This window comes from Fulmarus glacialis, unplaced genomic scaffold (assembly GCF_000690835.1).
Source record: "Fulmarus glacialis isolate BGI_N327 unplaced genomic scaffold, ASM69083v1 scaffold44046, whole genome shotgun sequence".
In the NCBI taxonomy this organism is placed as follows: Eukaryota; Metazoa; Chordata; class Aves; order Procellariiformes; family Procellariidae; genus Fulmarus; species Fulmarus glacialis.
This window is the reverse complement of record NW_009218296.1, coordinates 5,446-23,256: the sequence shown is the minus strand read 5'-3', so window position 1 is coordinate 23,256 and position 17,811 is coordinate 5,446. Positions and strand designations below refer to the sequence as shown.

The 17,811-nt window shown below is 43.5% G+C and overlaps 1 protein-coding gene across 1 annotated transcript; it reads right to left on the bottom strand.

Moving 5' to 3' along the window:
• Positions 1 to 1,452: 1,452 nt before the first annotated feature.
• HP1BP3 (heterochromatin protein 1, binding protein 3) lies at positions 1,453 to 15,338 on the bottom strand. Its single transcript, XM_009579994.1, has 12 exons — positions 15,138 to 15,338; positions 14,614 to 14,716; positions 13,024 to 13,174; positions 12,517 to 12,676; positions 11,351 to 11,494; positions 10,710 to 10,790; positions 8,939 to 9,093; positions 8,083 to 8,173; positions 7,241 to 7,400; positions 4,540 to 4,651; positions 3,441 to 3,578; positions 1,453 to 2,660 (listed from the first exon to the last, which is right to left on the bottom strand). The coding sequence occupies exons 1-12, from the start codon at positions 15,231 to 15,233 to the stop codon at positions 2,375 to 2,377; spliced, it is 1,677 nt and encodes a 558-aa protein (XP_009578289.1). The 5' UTR covers positions 15,234 to 15,338; the 3' UTR covers positions 1,453 to 2,374.
• Positions 15,339 to 17,811: the final 2,473 nt, after the last annotated feature.

The window sequence follows — 17,811 nt, the reverse complement described above, 5'->3', positions numbered from 1 at the left end:
CCGCCAGAAGAGTCGGTAGCGTCGAAAGGGCGGAAAAAAGAAAAAAAAAAAAAAAACCAGGACAGATGGGGCTGAAGAAATAACATAACAGAGCCCAGTCTGGCCAGGAAGCGGAGACTGGAGAAGAGCGAGCGGCAGAGATGGTGCGAACCTTCCCGAACGCGCGGCCGGAGCTGCCGCTTGCTCCGCCGGCAATGCTGCTGCGGGCTGGAGATGTTCCCATTCAATCCCAGTTGCTTCTCCCGGGAGGTGAGGATCGGTCCTTTGGACTAAATACAACCAGACCCACGGCTTTTTTTTTTTGGCTCCGTGTGCAGAAATCACCTAATTAGCAATTAAAGCCACAACCAAAAAGAGTTTGGTGATGACCAAGGGAGCTAATGGCTGTTTTTAGCACAACGTTCTAATGTGAGGTGCCCCGCAGCAAAATTAAGCCCTGCTCACGTGCAAAAATTCGGTGTTATCCAGACCAGCATTTTAACAAATATCTGTGGGGTTGCCGGTTTGGGAATGTTACTGGGAAGAGGGAGGTTGCAAAATGCCCCGCAGTTGGGCGAGGACTCCTCGTCCCCATAAACATCCGATCGATGAGAGAAGCTGTTTCTCCAATTTGGCTCATCGTAGCGCCTGCCTGGAGGAAAATCCCGACAAAACCCACTGTTTCGGTACAAGTAGCCCTCGGAAAGGGACATTAACTAATGTTTCTAATTGCTTTACATCGCTGTGGATTACTCTCTGATTGGGGCTTTCACTCTCCCAGTTTCATATCAGCTATGATTTTCGTTAACCTGCTGTTTGCACCCTCGTTACAGGGCTGGGAACAATTTAGGGCATTTCTTTAAGAATTTTTTAAACTCCCAATTTGTTAGAGGTAGCACACTGGGATGACAACTGAAAAGAGTAAATTCAATAAGGCTATTTTCCCCTTTTTTGCATTTTATTTCTAGAGGTACTTCCACTCCTCTCAGCACAGTAGGTGCAAAGCTCTTTCCAAAAGCACGTTAAAACGAAAAGACTGTCAGGTCACATTCAAATCCCCGGCGTTACCCTGTCCGAGGGAGAACCGGGGACGCGGTGGAGTGTGTTTTGAATGCAGGCGCTGCTCTGTTGAGCAGGGCAGAAGGGGGAAGATTTCAGCTGGTCTTTTTTGTCCCCACTGGCCACCGAGCAGGGGCAGAGGGAGAAGAGGAGCAGCAAGGGGCTCAAACAGAACTTTCTTCTTGCTCACCTTTGTCTCCAGAGAAAATGGGGAAGAAAAAGGTCACAAGTCCGTCCAACTACAGGGCTTGGCAGGGGCTCAGGCTAAAATAGCCCCACTCTTTCACGCTGGCAACGTACTTTTAACAAAGATTTGCCTCGGCAGCAATCCACGGTGACTGCAATTCCCTCCTCTCTACATGTCCAGGAGGAGAAAGCTGTGGCGAGGAAGAGAAAGGACACACAAAGCGGGCCTGGAATCTAGTTTCATTTTATTTTAGCAAACTGCATGTTCTTCACTTATCAACATCTCTACATTAGCAATTGTATAGCTCTCCAACTTTTCTTTAAAAAAGGGTAAACAAGAGGTGACAAAACTCAGGCTCTTCATCTCTTAAAAACATTTGAAAGTTGGATTCAAGAAGACTTTTATATATTTTGGTTTTAAGGTAACAGATGTGGCGTGGAAACACTAATTCAAATCACCCGCCTAACCGAGAACTACCCCTCCTTTTGGAGCCCCTCCGGCATCAGACGATCAGTAGACGCGCTGCAGCCTCCGTTTACTGAAGATCTGACTCACCGTCAAACAAACCTTGCTGGTCTGAAGGAGCCGAACGCGCCGCCTCCTCAGCCTGTCGCTCTAACGGCCGGGCAGAAAGAAGCACCTCCAGGACTCAGTGCAAGTGCTGTATATACACTGCTTCTTCACAGAAGCGTTAAGGACCTCGTCATGCAGGGGATCTAGGGAGGACTCTTCTGCCGTTGTACCTTCTCATTAAGAATCACATTCCCCCAATCATCCTGTTCCTGCTGTCTAAAGATATAAAGATCTTCTTTGAAGAATTTTTAAAAGCCAACCCTCCCCCCCAAACCCAAGAGGAACACCGTAAAATGTACAGATTATATATGTCCTAGAAAAGTCCTAAAATTATTGCAGAAACTAAAGATGACTTGTTCCAGGGGAGGGGCAGGCACGAGGCACAGCATTGAGATCTAACAAATGCTCGGGTTGGTTTGATTTAGTTTTCAGCTTTTTCCCCCCATCATTCAAGAAAAAAAAAAACCCAACAAAAAAAAGAAGTGTTTAAGCATCAGAACTAAAATACAAATGCACGTTGACTTATAAAACAAGATTGTGGATTTGACCGTGGGATTCCCTGACAGTGGAAAAATTTTACTTTTTTGCCCGGAGAGATTTCCTCATGGTGGATTTGCCCTTGGCAGAGGGTTTCACTTCCTTCCTCCCGCTGGCTGCTGGTTTCTTGGAAGAGCTGCCACCAGAGGGTTTCTTGATGGCTGGGGCTGCTGGTTTGGCTTTCTTAGCAGGGGTTTTAACCTTGGGAGGGGGCTTTGCTTTCCCTCGGCGGGCTGCGGGGGTTTTTCTTGGCTTGGGTTTGGACTCTCTTCGCTTCATCGGAGGGGCCCTGCTCCGTGATTTTGGAGGCGGTCTCTTCTGCATCCTGTCAGAAAGAGAGACAGCACAAGATCTCAGTGGAGGCGCAAATGCTACCCAGAGCAGAGCTGCTGTCATCAATTTGCATAAATGAAGCAGATCTTGGCATCCTTGTTCTTTACCACGGATGTTCCTTTATGCAGCAGTACATTTCATTAGCTAAATCCCAAAGAGCAAGAACTCCTCTTGCCACGCTAAGCGCTTCTCAATCCCCACAGTGCTCTGCCAGCAAGGTTTCAAACTCCTTCGTTAGGCATATAAACATACAAATAATGACAATGAATCAAAGTCAGTTGTCAGAACAATTAAGAGACCTAAGCACTCTCTCTCCTCTCTAAATGGAACTTTATTACTTAATGAACAACACTTATCTTAAATCCACATTCTGAATAAAGCAGGTTTCATATCTGGCTACGGAACTGCAAACAATACTGTGGGGAAAAGTTTTCCTAAGGAAACACTTAATAAATACAAAAAGTCCCATGCGAAACGTCACACTTTTGTAAAGCACAAAAGGCAACTTTAGGAGACTGAAGGCAATACAAATTATAAATACAGGCTCTCTTCTCACCTGGAGGAAAAAAAGAGGTAAGCTTCAAATTATGGGAACGGGAGAGATCATTATCTCTGGAGCAAGGCATAATTAGAAGCTTCTTCTTCCAACACCTCTGAGCAACAGCCTTGTGGATAAATAACCACACCAAGAGACAAACCTGTGCACTCTACAGCTGTGACAGTCACTTTTATTTCATCTGAAGGAGCCCATTTATCTCTCATGCTGCCATACCTCTTCTTTGGTGGTGGCTCTTCCTCCTCAGACTCTTCCTCTTCAGATTCTTCTTCCTCCTCAGATTCCTCTTCTTCCTCCTCATCAGATTCCTCAGAGTCCTCGTCCTGCTGCTTCTCTGGGTAGAGCACATCTGGGCTACAAGAGGGTTCTTGTCAGAGCGTGACTTACTTCTAAGGATATGACTCCAGGGTCAGCAAGCCTTGGGTGACCCTGGCTTTCATCAGGCACCGCTGCCCATCCTCCTGTGAGGTTACAGTGTTGAGCCAAATCCAGAAATACCCGCAAGGCCTCTGTGTTTGCTGCTATCTGAAACCAACGTTATTTAGACTCTGCAATGGCAGAAGTGTGACAGATTGTATCCTAAGCTGCCCTTTCTTCAGTTCTCTCCTCATTGCTCCTTCTGTGCAAACACAGGAAGGCAGACAACAAAGGGACAAGATCAGTCTTCAGTGACTCTGAACACAGGCTGAAGCCACTGAGGACTTTGTATGTATGCAATAAAAGAAGGTGGGAAGCGGAGACTTTAATGACTATGCTGCCATTTGGCTCTTCGTGGGACACTAAGTCATCATCCCTGGGCTCCATGTGGCCCAGCACAATATACACTCACAGCAGGAGAAGAAAGGCTGTTTTAGTCTCACAGAAGTTAATCTAGGTCATCTTCCCTCCTCCCACTTCTCCTCCACATCAGCATTAAGAAAGGCAAACAGCTGGGTCTTACTCATTATGAGCATCCTTGCATTAAGAACAACACACCACCTGCTCATGTGAGGTTTTTTTAGCATGGGAACACTTAAATAGCCCCCAACCTGCAAAAAAAGCATCATGACAGAGTGTCTGAGAATATTGAGCCCAATATTTTTACTGCCCTTAAAAGCTTCCCTTGCTAATGAAGTCAGCTTTTTATGTTCACTCACAGTCAGACACCCAAGTAGTGTCAATTATCTAGAGTATGGGTGACAACGTTGTGGTTCATTAGTTATTAAACCCTCCACAAACTTCCCTGTAAATAGGGGGTCAGCTATGAACAGCACTGCTCTCTGGCTGACCTATGCGAACCTTATCTTGAACATCGTTTTACAGCCACGCTCTTTACCTAGGATAATAAGGGAAGCAAAGCTGAAAGGTTCCACTGAAGCCCTTTCCAGAAATTTGCTCCATCCAGCCATTCTTCTCACATTTCTGCAGGGTTCTCTTCAGTAGATGCACTGTGAAAAGAAAAAAAAAAAAAAAACAAACAATCAGAGAAAGGTTGTGTTACTATCTTTATCCACTTGCCTAACCTTACTGCTCTCTGCAGTGCCCTCTGAAATCAGAGATGCAGAGTCCGGATGAAGTCTCCTTTGCCCAGGACACCTGCAGAGGAATCAAACTGCACTGGAGATCTGAGACTTGTGAAGACATCACCGCATGCTTCTTTCTGCGCTCAGCAAAAAGCAGCCGCTGTGTGTCAGACCCAGCTAGACCACTGCATTTAGAAGTTTTAGTATGTCTTATTTAAAGGGAAATCCTCTTGCAGTTAATTTTCAGGAAGAAGATAAAAGATACAAGTGTTTGTTCCTGAACACTTAGCAAGTGTGGTTATAAATTCTCCAAAGGAAGAAGTCAGGAACAGTGCAGGTTTTTGATGTCACGATTGAGGGATCCTCCTTTATAAATGCATTCAACAGTGCTGTGTCACTACTTCTGTCCAAACTTAACCCAAGTCTCAGCTTTCTTCAGCCTGTTCTCCAAAGTGTTTTTTTAAAACAAGCCTGGTTTTACCCTCCTCCTGTTCTAAATTTCATATGTGGTACATCTTTCCCCATTCTGTGTGTGAGTTTTTTTGTTTGTTTGTTTTTTTTTTAAAAGGGAAAATATTTGGTCTAGAAATATGACAAATGCACTTTTGAGTCCAGTCTTCTGTTCCATTGTGCACTGTGTAAGAATTGTAACCAAAACTGCATGAGTACAGGGGATCTTTGTCTCTGGCAAAGGGCTGAAGTTGTTTAGTCAGTTCAAAACCATTTTCAGCTTGAATTAGAGGGACCATTTACATATTTAGCTGCCTCCAAACTAAGGGAAAAGCGAGGCCTGCCCTCAAGCACGTTCTACAGAGGTTCACTCGAGGAACGGGAAGAGAAAAATCCAAAGAAACATGCTGGCTGAACTGCCATATGAATCTGTTCTGTACGACTAATGCAAAGGTATTCACTCCAACCACTTATTCAACACTCCTGAAATGGGCTTTTATTAAGAACTGACATTGCCCAGCAAGAGAATCATTTGGGGCAGCGCCATACCTTCACCACCTTACAGGCTACCTCTGCTGAAATGTTTTACTTTGAATGGCACTGGAAGAGCTTGCACAGCTAACTGAGTTGATTGTAGCCATTAAATTACTAGTGTTGCAACATTAGGATTGTCAGTTCAAGAACTCTTTAAAAACCCCACACATTTATAAACGGGAGCAACACATAAAACATAAGGCTGTTTTTACTCCGGGTACCAGAGATCAATAGCAGCACGTAAAGGATTGGACTCTAGTCAAGTCCAGTTATAAGTATGAGGTATAAACCAGGGAGGAGTGCAGAGTACTGTCTCTGCAGTGCGTACTTGCCTGCTTTTACATTTCGCCACATCTTCCTCCGGTTGCTCTTAAAACAGAGCAGAGATCATCAAAATTCCTTTTATGTAACGGAAGGAGAAAGAAAACAACAGATTGCAAGCTGAAATTTCCTTATCCGACTTGCAACACTGACAAGCACTGGAGGCTGGCTAAACACAGGCCTCGAAGGACCAGGGCGATTTCCTGTGGTCCTGAAAATAAATCGTGCAAGGGCTTAGTAAGCCTGGAAACTCTCTTCCCTGCCCCAAGATTAAGAAGTCACACTTGACATCAGTCTCTAATTGGCAGAAGGCCTCAGGCAACTTCTTTAGCCCACACTGCTGCGAGGGAATCTGCGCTCCTCTATAGGTCGGTAAGCCCTGCATCAAACAGCTTCAGTTCCAGGTGAAGAGTGCGGGATCAGCAATCTCCTCTCTGGCCCCACGTCCACGTGAGGAACGGCACCAGCACTGTGACACCACAGTAACAAACTGATCTACCTTTAGGTTTGACTCTAGTAGAGACTGCTGCGAGCTCATCCTGCTTCAAATGAGCTCCAGCCTCGGTTAAACAACTGCATCGGGGCTCAGACCAAATAATGCAAATAAGCCATTACACAGTTTAAAGTCTCTGCTAGTATTGTTTCTGCTAATGCAAAAGTCAAAGCAGACATTAGTGTCATTCCTGGTAACAAAGACATGCCAAATCCCTTCCCAAATACAACAGGATTAGTTTCTCTCCTCACTTGCTTGACCTTTTAAAATCAGAACTAAAGAAGGACCTCAAACAAATCAGTAAGAGGAGTGCTTGTGAATTTTTTTAAAAGTTAGACTACGCAACTTCTCTAAATAAAAAACAACTAGGAACTGCATTTAGGCCAAGCTGTAGCCTTTCAAAATAGAGAGAGACAGATGAAATCGACTTGGTGATTTAAGAACAATAAAGTACTTGAATACTATTCCCCCTTCCTGGGAACGTGCTATAGACAAGAGAAACATGCATTATGCCTCAGAAACTAGCCTTTGTCAGGCTTGAAAGGAACTAATGGGAATTAAAAACACTGAGCATCTCTGCAGCACAAAGAGCTGAGCAGCTGTCAGTTCCCCAGCAAACTCAACAGAACAGTTTAAAGGTGCTGCACAGACACTTCTGCAGCTGCAGGACTCTCTCTGCATGTAGAGGAGAAGTGTTACACAGATCGGTACTTTACCCTGGAAGTTGGAGTTGGTCCCTGGGTGGTTTTCCAGGATATACTTCTTCAGTGCTGTGGTGGAGCAGGTCTTCGGTTCGTTCATGGCCGCAATAGCAGACAGGATGGCGTCTTCCATCATAGTCCCACCCAGCAGGGGCTTCTCCCCTGATTTCTTCAGCTATTTTCCAAGGAGGAAGAGAAAAGCATCAAGACAAAATTCTCCCAAACCAGGTCAGGACAAGCTCCTCTGCACCAGGTGTGTCGGCGCTCCTGCATTAGCACAGATACGTTTTATATTAAAACACTGCACAGGGAACGCTCCTCTCCCAGCTTTAATTGGGAGGACAGGCCTATTCAGTCAACTGGCCTGGCGTGCTTTTTATTGGTAACACATTGTCCTAGTCCCCAAATACACTGCAAGGATGTGGCAATCTAAGGGCCTATCACTCAGGGAAGGAAATAAATCAGATCTTCCTCCATCCCACAGACCAAATGTACCCAAAAGACTTCTATGGCATAGACATGAGAACAAGACGTTGCAGACATCTGGGGTACCTACTGCACTTACAATTAGTGATGGAAAGGAAAGCTTACCCCACCATCTCCCCTACTGTGCTAGTGAGTCAGAGCTGAAGCAGCGTGTGGAGCACGCTAAGCAAGGAAGGCAGGGGGGTCTGCTCCAGAAATGTAGACCAAGAGGAGAATAAGAGTCCTACTGCTTCATAGTTTGACAACTCCTGAATATGACAGGCTGCTAAAGAAAGGTGTACCCAATGAAACTGGGGGAGAGGGCGCGTTAACTTATATCCAAGGCTTGTGGTCAGTACAGTCAACAAAACAAGATAAACTCTGGCTCTGACCTGGAATGTCCCAGACGCTCCCTTCCCTGTGATCTGCTCTAACTGGCCCTTCTCTACAGCTCTCTGCAGGGCATTCTTCAACAGCTGGGGTCTGAAATACAGGAGGGTAAAGCTTTACTGACACACACTGACAGCCTAAAAAACAAACAGAGAAACAACGCTTTATACAGAGTGTGAGCAGAGCAGTACTTACAAGTGGTATCTGCCTACATACAGACATTTTAAATGGAGATCTGTCAGCAAGTGCTGATTACATGAGAAGAACAATGTACGTTAGCGGAAATTCAACTGCAACGCTTTCTTGGTGTCACTGCGTAGCCAGAAACAGACAAGCTTCACTTGGAAGGATTTACTCATTTTGAAAAGCACATTTGGACTCGGTGGGCAATGAGTCAGTCAGCTCACAGACAAACAAGGGACTGAGTACAAGCCCCTGTAAGAGGTGACCCATAGGGTTTTCCTAGATTTGCTTCCTCCCCCAGCTTTGACCCGCTCTGTATGGGCAAACTTAAAGATTACTGTAAGCGTGTGCCAGCTAAAGCATCCAGAACCAAGTGGGACAAGATCCCAAGGAGAGGCCTTCACATCCACGCAGCTAAAGGGATCTGGTTTTGGTTAGGGGCGGAGGTGCGTAGAGCAATGCTGATGTCGGTGTCAGGAACAAAGATTGGGTGTGGAGGGATGCAGAAAAAGGCACAGCTTTTCCTCAAGCTTTCCTGCAGGCTCTACAACGCAGAGCACCACCTGTCTGCTGCCTGCTGAAATACTGAACTGAATCACCATGAAGTGAGGCAAAGCCAGAGGAAGGCTGCGTTTCACTGCTCCTTTGCTTGCAGAAGTGTACTCCTGCACCTACCTTATATCTACTTTGAGTTTGGGGTAATACTGAGACACATATTTCTTGATCAGGCTGTAAGAAGCTTCCTTCGGCTCACAAAGGCGGGTGAAAGCCAGCGGCAGGATATCTTCCAGCTTGACTTGTTGCTCTGCAGTCGAAGCGGAAGTGCTTTTCTGAAATACACATACTTTTACGCATCAGTGGGGCCTAAAACTCTGGGTTTTCTGAACCAGCAATGCACAGGTGGGGAGAAGTGCTCCTGGCACTGGCCACAGATCTGGAAAATCAAGTTCTGTAAGGCAGTTCTTTAAAATAGCAATTTAAAAAGTTTAGCAGTTTAAGCAAAATGGAGCAAATTTGGCTGGAATTTTCATAGGAGTCTTAGAAAAGTTTTATAAATATAAATTGCTGAGTATTTAACAACATCTGTTTTTATAATGGTTTCCTTCCTCTTTCTATAGGCATTTTCCTCTGCTACCCTTCAATGAGACAGGTGAAAATGATTCATGCTGACATGAAACATAAAAACCAAAGGCAAGACCTGTTTACACAGGTCAAATCTTCCCAAAAAAGAACAGCTAAACAGGAGTGCATTTTTTTTTCAGATGACAGAATGAAATCTTGATTGAAGCCAACGCTCCCTTCTGAATTTTCCTCCATCCCTTTGTTACTATGAGGGGATGATCAGGAAAAAAATGGTCTGTTCTTTATACAGAAAAGACAGTGGGGAAATATGCTGAAGTTTAATGATTTTGATGCTGAACAGCAGCTTTGCAAACAGTCGAATGGGTGAGGGTGCCGCTCACCCAGACAGCTGCTCGACTGCTTGCTGAATTCACTGAAAATAAAAGCAAGCTATTCGTTTTGCTGCAACACAGCGAAAGTAGCTAGGAACAAAGACACCGATATGCTGCAGACAAGAAAAGTGATGTGTTAGCAGTTATCAGGTGCCTTGCTCAAACTTCTCGTGGAGCCAGTGAGCTCTATTTAAAAAGAAGTTACGCCGCAATTAGTTTCCTTTTTTTCTCTTTCCTTCAGTTTTAGGACTTTTGGTCTCCCCGGTAGCCAAGAGATAAGCACCAAGGCGTTACAATACTTTCTGGGTTCGTCCATCTAAAATGCAAAAGGATGGGCAATTCCATTTGCCCATTCGGCAAAGCATTTTGTAACTGCAGTGTTAGAAATGTGTTTCATACACCCAGCGCAGCAGGGAGCGGAGAACAGCGGTGCTGGAACCACGACTAATTGTGAGGACTAGGCTCAAAAAAACCCACATCACATTTTACTACCTCAGAACAATATACACCCAACGTTAGCAGCTTTCTTCCAGAAGCCTTAAGCCATTTTCTTCTTCCTCCCTCTGCCCTCACAGCTGATGGAAAAATGTTCATCTGACAGTCCTGAAGACTGAAGTCTTCTATTTATCCATGCAACAGATATAACAGAAACAGCAGTAGCATAAAGCTCTCTTACAATACCTGAGAGGCATCTCTCTCTACCAGGTAAAGACAGAAGAGGAGCTTCATGGTTATTCAGCTTTCTGCCTCTGAACCAAAGCCTAGGGGTTTAATGTAAACATTTTAAAACTAAGATTTTGATTATTCTACTTGGTTTTAATTTCTCATACTAGCTTTCTGATTCTGATTTTAGTAGAATAGGTGCTTTAATTGGGGAGGAAAAGTACAGCAAGGAGGAAAACACTGTTTGGGTTAGGGTTAGGCTGCATTTCGTAAAATACATGTGTTTCAGCGCAAGATTTTTCAGTGTTGTTTAAAATGATCCATCTTACCTTTCTGTCTCTGGCTTTTGGAACAGTTTTTCCTGCATTAGACACCACCACAAAGCTCCCAGAAGCTCCCTTTCCTTTCACCTAGTTTGAAAGAAATTCCATTTCAGTCTTTAACAAAGTAACTCAGAATAGTAACAACCTGAAAGAGACTAATTGACATCATGACAGAGATTTTGAATGCACTGGTCACCCTGGCGATGGGCTGTTAAGGCAGAGGCCTGATTTGTACCCACTGACATGTCACTAAGATCAGAAACCACAGCCAGACATTAATAACATACTCTGCTGTCCTGACCAGGAGACCCTAACAGATACCACAGGCATAAATTACAGTGTTGAAAGAAACATGCTGCTACAGAAGTGACGTTGTTAGACTCAGTTTGAAGACACGTGCTGCTGCAATGCTATATGACACAACCCCAAGAAACGGTCATAAATTTCACAAAAAACAACCGTGCAAAGTATCTGATTGACAGAACAATGCTGAAATTCTGTCAGTGTCTAACAAAGTGGAGACAGAGGTTGATTAACCTCCACAAGGGAGAACATAACCACTCCAGAGACCTGCTAACGGAGTTTATGAAACTCCTATGTAATTGAGTAACACCATCTCCAGGGCTGCTCCGCGAAGCAACTCTTACCTGTCTAATGATTCCTCTCTCCAGCTCCCTTTTCAACGCTTGCTTTAGAAGATAGCCTCTCCTCTCAAGCTCCAGGGAAGGGTATTTGTGGATGATGTATTTACGTATTGCAACGACTGATGCACCACTCTTTTGAAAGCATGCCTGAAACAGAAGCAAAAGGTTAGTAGAAACCACCCACACTGCAATTATCTTGCTGTGGGTCTGGAAGAACAGAGATTGAACTGATGCACACAGGCCAGCACATCAGCACAGGATGCCAGGGGTGGCTTTTTCCCCACAATGACTCAAGAGTATAAAGTATGACTTACAAAATACTTAACTTTCCCCTTCAGAGTGGCTGAAACTACTCCCGTATTCTGAAGCACTTACAAGTAATGGCATAAACACTACATGTTACTACAAAATACAGTCACCTTTTGGCAAACCAATGCTGCACAACTGGTAAGTCATTTTACTAATGTCATTAAGTCAGAACAAGTTGCCAATTTTCTTTTTTTTTTTTTTTTTTTAAAGAAGTTGGAGGATTGACATTAGTAAACTAGTAAAAAACCTAAGTTGAAGTTCATATTTTGAAGATATAGCAGCTGGAAAGGCCATCTTGCAATTAAGGCTGGTGGAGTCCAGGCCTCCTGTGAAGGCAACGTGCGTGAACCAAGCCTCAAGGGGAGAGCAGCAGCGCAACTACAATAGCACAGGTCTCTTCTTACAACTAGGAGGGATACAGCAAACCAAGACCAACACCACTTCGGAATGCTAGTTTACAGTATTTCCATCTGTCCTGAATTAGAATAAGTTAATACTGAAAAAAGCACGTATCAAGTAGATGGATTAATCAAGGTAAATCAAGTTAAATATGGCTAGAAGGCACTCCAAATTAAATGATGACAGCAATCAACCAGGTTATGTCATCCTAGCTGTTTCTAATAATGTAATTCGGGAGGGAAACAAATTCTAAACAAAGAAATAAACTACAGGGCCCCTCATCATCACCATGGACTCACATTTCAGCTCCATGGGCTTCCAGGCAGAAGCATACACATCTGTCCTGCTAACAGACAGCACTATCATCCGCACCATCAGCAAGCTGAAATTGTGGATTTTAGGCGCACAAATTATTCTGCTTTGTGACAGATGAACAAAAGAAACATTTGTCTCCTGCTTACCCTGATGGCTTCAGTTAAAATAGCATCCATTTTGGGACGTGAGGTGGCAGCCATCTGAGTTTGCTTCTGTGCTCTAGCTAGCTGGCTGGCAGAAAGTGTAGCCCACGCAGGAATGGTCTTTTTCACCTTCTTCTCCTTTTCCTTAGACTGATCCTTCTCGCTTAGGAAAAATACAAAGCAATAGTAAGACAAAAGACACTGTAAACCAAGGCAACAAGCAGAACAACAACAGAAAAAAGCCCAGAACATCTGACATTGAAAATAATTTAAAGAACATTTTGATGTTTCTATTAGAAAAAAGAGACCCTATCTTGATATTCAGCCTCACACGTGTTCTAGAACAGCAGCTACACTTGATTGGTAGCTCCTTCCTGAGAAATACGAGCACCTTTTTGAGGGACCCATCCTATTTTTCCCATCTCTCCCACCATCTTTTCTACCTCTAGAACCTGAACTTTCTTCAGAATCCTACCCAAATCCATGAATTCAGCACTAAGCAAGCCTTACTCCTTTTTGGTTTCTTCTGAGGACTTTGTTTCCCCCTTCCCTTCATTCTCAGGTTCCTTTGGCTGTTCTGCTTCACCGGATGCAGCAGGCAGTGTTTCATTCTCTTGTTCTTCTCCAACAGAGGCAGATTCCTCAGAGGTGACTTCTGCATCTAAAAGATGTGAAAACGCATCAAGTTACTGCGTAAAACTAGCCTCTATTCTTCAGGAAGGAAGGGGGCAGGGGGGAAGCTTAAGAACACCCCCCAAAAATTATTTCCCACCAGACAATTTCTTTTCTTTAATTTAAACAGAAGATTTCAATGTAACTTAAGAAGTGAATAAAACTAATGAAAAGAGCTAAGGAGCCATCAGGCATCAAATGCCAGAGTAACTTCAAACATCATGATGTAGCATTTTCACCAGGGACTAATTCCCCCAGTCTTCTCCTCTTAACTCCAGAAGTTACTGTTGCAATCATCCCTCATCAGAGAGGCCTGGGTGGGGAAGGGAGGAGGAAATCAGTACCACGAAACACTAAGATTTTCCCCTAGGTTGCGGTTTATGTGTTTTTAACTCAGAAAGGTGCAAAACCATACATCTCTACCAGAAATTCAGATAGATGCATACAAGCAGCTTTGTTTACGACCAACTTGTCTTCAAACACCGCTGCTTCTGCACCACACACTGTAGCACTTGAAGTATTTTAACCATTCAATCGCATTTTTCCAGACTGGGCAAAGCTTTAGATTGCACATGCATTTGCAGAAACGCTTTGTTTATCAGCAGGACCAAATCCAGTCAGAAATCAACTTACCCAGGAAAATTAACTCCAGTATATTTAGCTGAGAATAGCTTAGAGACTGGGCTGCCCGCTAGATAAGATGCATATAAACTGCCATTACCCACTTTTTGGATAAAGAGCTGTCTACTGTGACTGCTCCATGCAGTAGTCGTTTTCTATTTCTGAGAAGGAGCTTAAGCACTCCTGCTACGTTCCTGTGCATAGTTTTCCCATAGAGGCATCATGCATTTAAAATACACAGTGTATTAATAGTTAGTTTCTTATGTAATTTATTTGTGACACCAAAGAGGACAAAGTCAGTGAAACTAACCCAATATGACACTGAAATGACACATTCTGAGAAACTGAGGCGAAGCTGCTAAGACCAGACAGATTAATATTGGACTAGATTTTATGACACATTGTGGTAAAATCCTTTTGTTCAGAAAAAGAAAAAAAATGAAATACTTTGTTTTTCTACTCGTTAACTCCACCTCTGGATCTCAAGCCATCTTCCCGACACCGAAACTTCACAATTTCTACCTTTATTCTAAAGAATGTGCAAGCTCAAAAGGGACTATATTTAGTTATATTTTCCTCTCTGGAGTGTCAGGGCTTTGCCACGGAATATGAAGAACAAAACAAATGGGTTCAGACTGAAAAGAGTGACTGCAAAATAAACTTCCCAATAATCCAGGAAAAGCCTGTGAAAAGAAGCTAAGCATTAGTAATATTTTAATCGTGGCAGTAAAGTTTTTTCAGGAGTTTCAGAACACAAGCTTATGTTTGGATATACATTAACAATCCACTATAGAACTATTACCGTACCCGCTTTGACCTCTTCACCTTCAGCAGGTTTGCTTTTGGGAGGAGTTTCCCGGGAAGAAGAATTCACCGAGCGACGGATCGGCATCGTGTCGTCTTCAACTTTCTAGAAAAAGTATACAAAAAGCAGTACAGATACTGGAAAGAAGCAGAATGTTTTTGAAATGGGATTAAAGTAAATCAAAGCAGCATATGTAGAAATATTCTAGTTACATTTGGATTTTTCAGAATTTTAAAAGACAGTAACCCTCAAACCAGCTTCTTTGAAGCATACTAGAAGAGGATAGTTTCACATTTTACAGTTATAAAAGAAATAATTTCTTTTCAATTCCAAATTAAATGAGATGAGCATTTGAGGATTTTGACAAATACATCATCTCAGGGAAAGCAGGGAAGGGGAAGGAGAGTGCCTAAAGGTTTTTTAGGCTCCCAATAAGTTTCCTACAAGCAGGGGAGAAAGAGTATCAGCAGGACTGGAAGTCAAGGACTGATCCAAGGGCAAGCTTGGAGAACGGGCCAGCCCCTACCTCACTTAACTTGTCCGTGTGGATCAGCTGAGCTCCCGTTAAGAGTGGAAGCGCCTTATGATGCACGGGTTCAGCTTCAGACAGATCAGTCGCCATTTAAATTAATTTCTAGCCCCAAGTGCAGGTAACACTGTGGAGCCCCGGGTTTTAACCCCAAGGACTTTTTCCTAATGGTTTTCACAGTGCAGTGAGGAGTCAACCTAAAGTACAGAAAAGATGTGGTGTGAAAATTAACAAAACAAAACCATCTACGTCCATGTATCTAACAAACTAAAGATTAAAAAGAAAAGAAGAATAAATGACTTACAGCTTATGACTAACATAACTGACAATCAACACTTGCATTCAACGCATTCAACAAAGATGCTAAAACATGTATGCAAACTTGAGCGCTATGGATGTAGCAGAAATGGTAAAGGTGTAAGCCAGACCTGCAGCCTGCTCCATTAAAACATATCTGAAAGAATAAAGAGGCTCTTTAAATTAACAGAAAGCGTTAACGAAAAGCAGACATTGCACTGTCCCTAATGTAAGGCGTTGAGGTAACTAGCAAGTCATTCAGTCTGGGTAAAAGCAGGAGCTGACACATTGATCCAGCTTCTATCAGCCTAAGGAATTAACCATTAAATCTGTTAGACAGAAAATACATACACTGGGGACCCAAACCATGCCCCTCCCAAACTAAACCCCATGCAATTTATAGAAATGAATGAGTACTTGAACAAGAAAATAACCATCAAAACAACAGTCTCCATACCTTCCACAAAAGAAAAAATCAAAGCTTTACAAAACTCTCCTTCAAACACATGCACCGTCATGGGTACCGAATGGGTTAAGCTTAGTTTAACCCTCATCAAGTCTCACCCCTTACTACCATTACACTTCTACAGCCTTTCTTACCTGTTGCCCATCCGCCTGCATCAGCCTCTCCCAAGGAGAGGTGCTCCACTATTTCCATCGCAAAACAGAGGGTTTACTTGCTCATTCACCTCCCCTTCTCAGCACCCCCTTTACAAACTTCAAAAGCAACGCCTCACCTCCAGCAAACCAGGGCTGGACCCGTTCTCCCCCATTCCATACAAAGATCAAGCTCCAGACTGTCCTCTTCCCTTCCTTTCAGAGAAATAGCCAAACGCTCCCAATTTCTACCTATTCTGGATGTTTCCTTTTGCTCAGATGGGAAGGCAGGCACTTACCATAAATTTTCACTTTTCATAGGTATTTCCCCAGCCTGAGTGTCTTGAACAGAGACCTAACATCACTCCTGGCACTGTTTTCAAGATGACTTTCACAACAGTTTCAGCACTTCGCACCGCATTCTCCATTGCAGGGGTGGGTGCTCCATACCACATCAATACCACCTGAATTACTCCATATTCTTGCCCCAAAATACAGTCCTCTCATTACTCAGCAGTAGGGACTCCTAATCGATCGGAAGGATTCTCTCTACCTCAGTTATTTTCCCAGGCAAACTAACACCCAGCTCGTCCACACGGAGCATTTTGTTAACCTCCAAGCTGTGCAAGTAGTTTCCATTCAGAAACGAGTGGCAGTGAAAGAAGAGTCGAGGGAAATGTGCGTTAAGATATGAGGGTTCACAAGGACTAGTGATGCACGAGGCAACATCATTGTACCTACAAGATCTCCTCCCCAAATAATAAAGTGGTAAATTAATAAATTAATTCCACTGCTGCTGCAGGTGGGTGCAGTGTCATGTCAGGTGCACACACCTAAGGCACAACCGACCAAGAGACTTTCATTTCAGGAGAACTAGACACAACACTGGGCAGCATTTCCACAGGAGATGCTCTAAAAGACATTCATCTAGCTGGCCATCTTCAAAGCGCTGCGCTTCTGACAGCTCAAGGCACTCCATCCGCTTCTGCAACATCTACGACTTCTCCTTTGACACTGAACATTCTGAAAAATGACAGTGAACCAGTCCTGTCTCAGCGCCAGTGAAAGCAAAGGAGTGTAACAGTGCCGGATGTTTTCTTCTGAGACAAAACAGAAAAAATCAAAACACACTACATGCCAAAAACAAAATAAATGAGATGAATGAAGCTTTCTTATGAAATTTCAGGATGGGAAAAAAATACTAACAGCCAACTAGAACATACGAACTATGGTCCAGCACATTTTTTTTTTTTTGGCCTATTTTAAGGGACCTTCCTCCCTCAAGTGCGGAAAGTGAAAGGAAAAATGAAAATTTTTGCCAGGCTTCAGCTCAGTATCAAATGTTTTTTCTAGCAAGCATAGCCTGAAGCCCTTTAAAAAAATGCCAGCATTTTGAAGTGAGTCTTAAAATAACCAATTACAGATCCATCCTCAGGGAAATCGGTTGGGGGCTACAAAAGACACTTTCCCTGGGATTACTAACACACACATACAAGAATGCACTGGCTGACCTGGTCCTGGGTTTTATTTATTTTCAAACTGTGTGACCTGCATGTCACACACATGAAAACATAGTACTCCCAACTTTGACTCAAAATTCCCCACGTTCTAAAAAACCCTTTTGTTTAGATCACAGCATAAACTACTCAAGTCTTTGTGCTCTCAAGAGTGAAACTTAACAGCGTAATTCATAATTTCAATGCCTAAAATACACGCAGATAAGCCATCATCCAGCAGAAATTCAGAGCGACCCAAACAGGAGTTTGTTGATTCCTTC

Coding starts and splice junctions, on each gene's coding strand:
- HP1BP3 (XM_009579994.1), bottom strand. CDS start 15,233: ATGGCGACTGATCTGTCTGAAGCTGAACCCGTGCATCATAAGGCGCTT. Junction 9,094..10,709: donor CAAAAGCCAGAGACAGAAAG/GTAAGATGGATC, acceptor TGTGTATTTCAG/AAAAGCACTTCCGCTTCGAC. Junction 8,174..8,938: donor AAACTCAAAGTAGATATAAG/GTAGGTGCAGGA, acceptor CCTGTATTTCAG/ACCCCAGCTGTTGAAGAATG.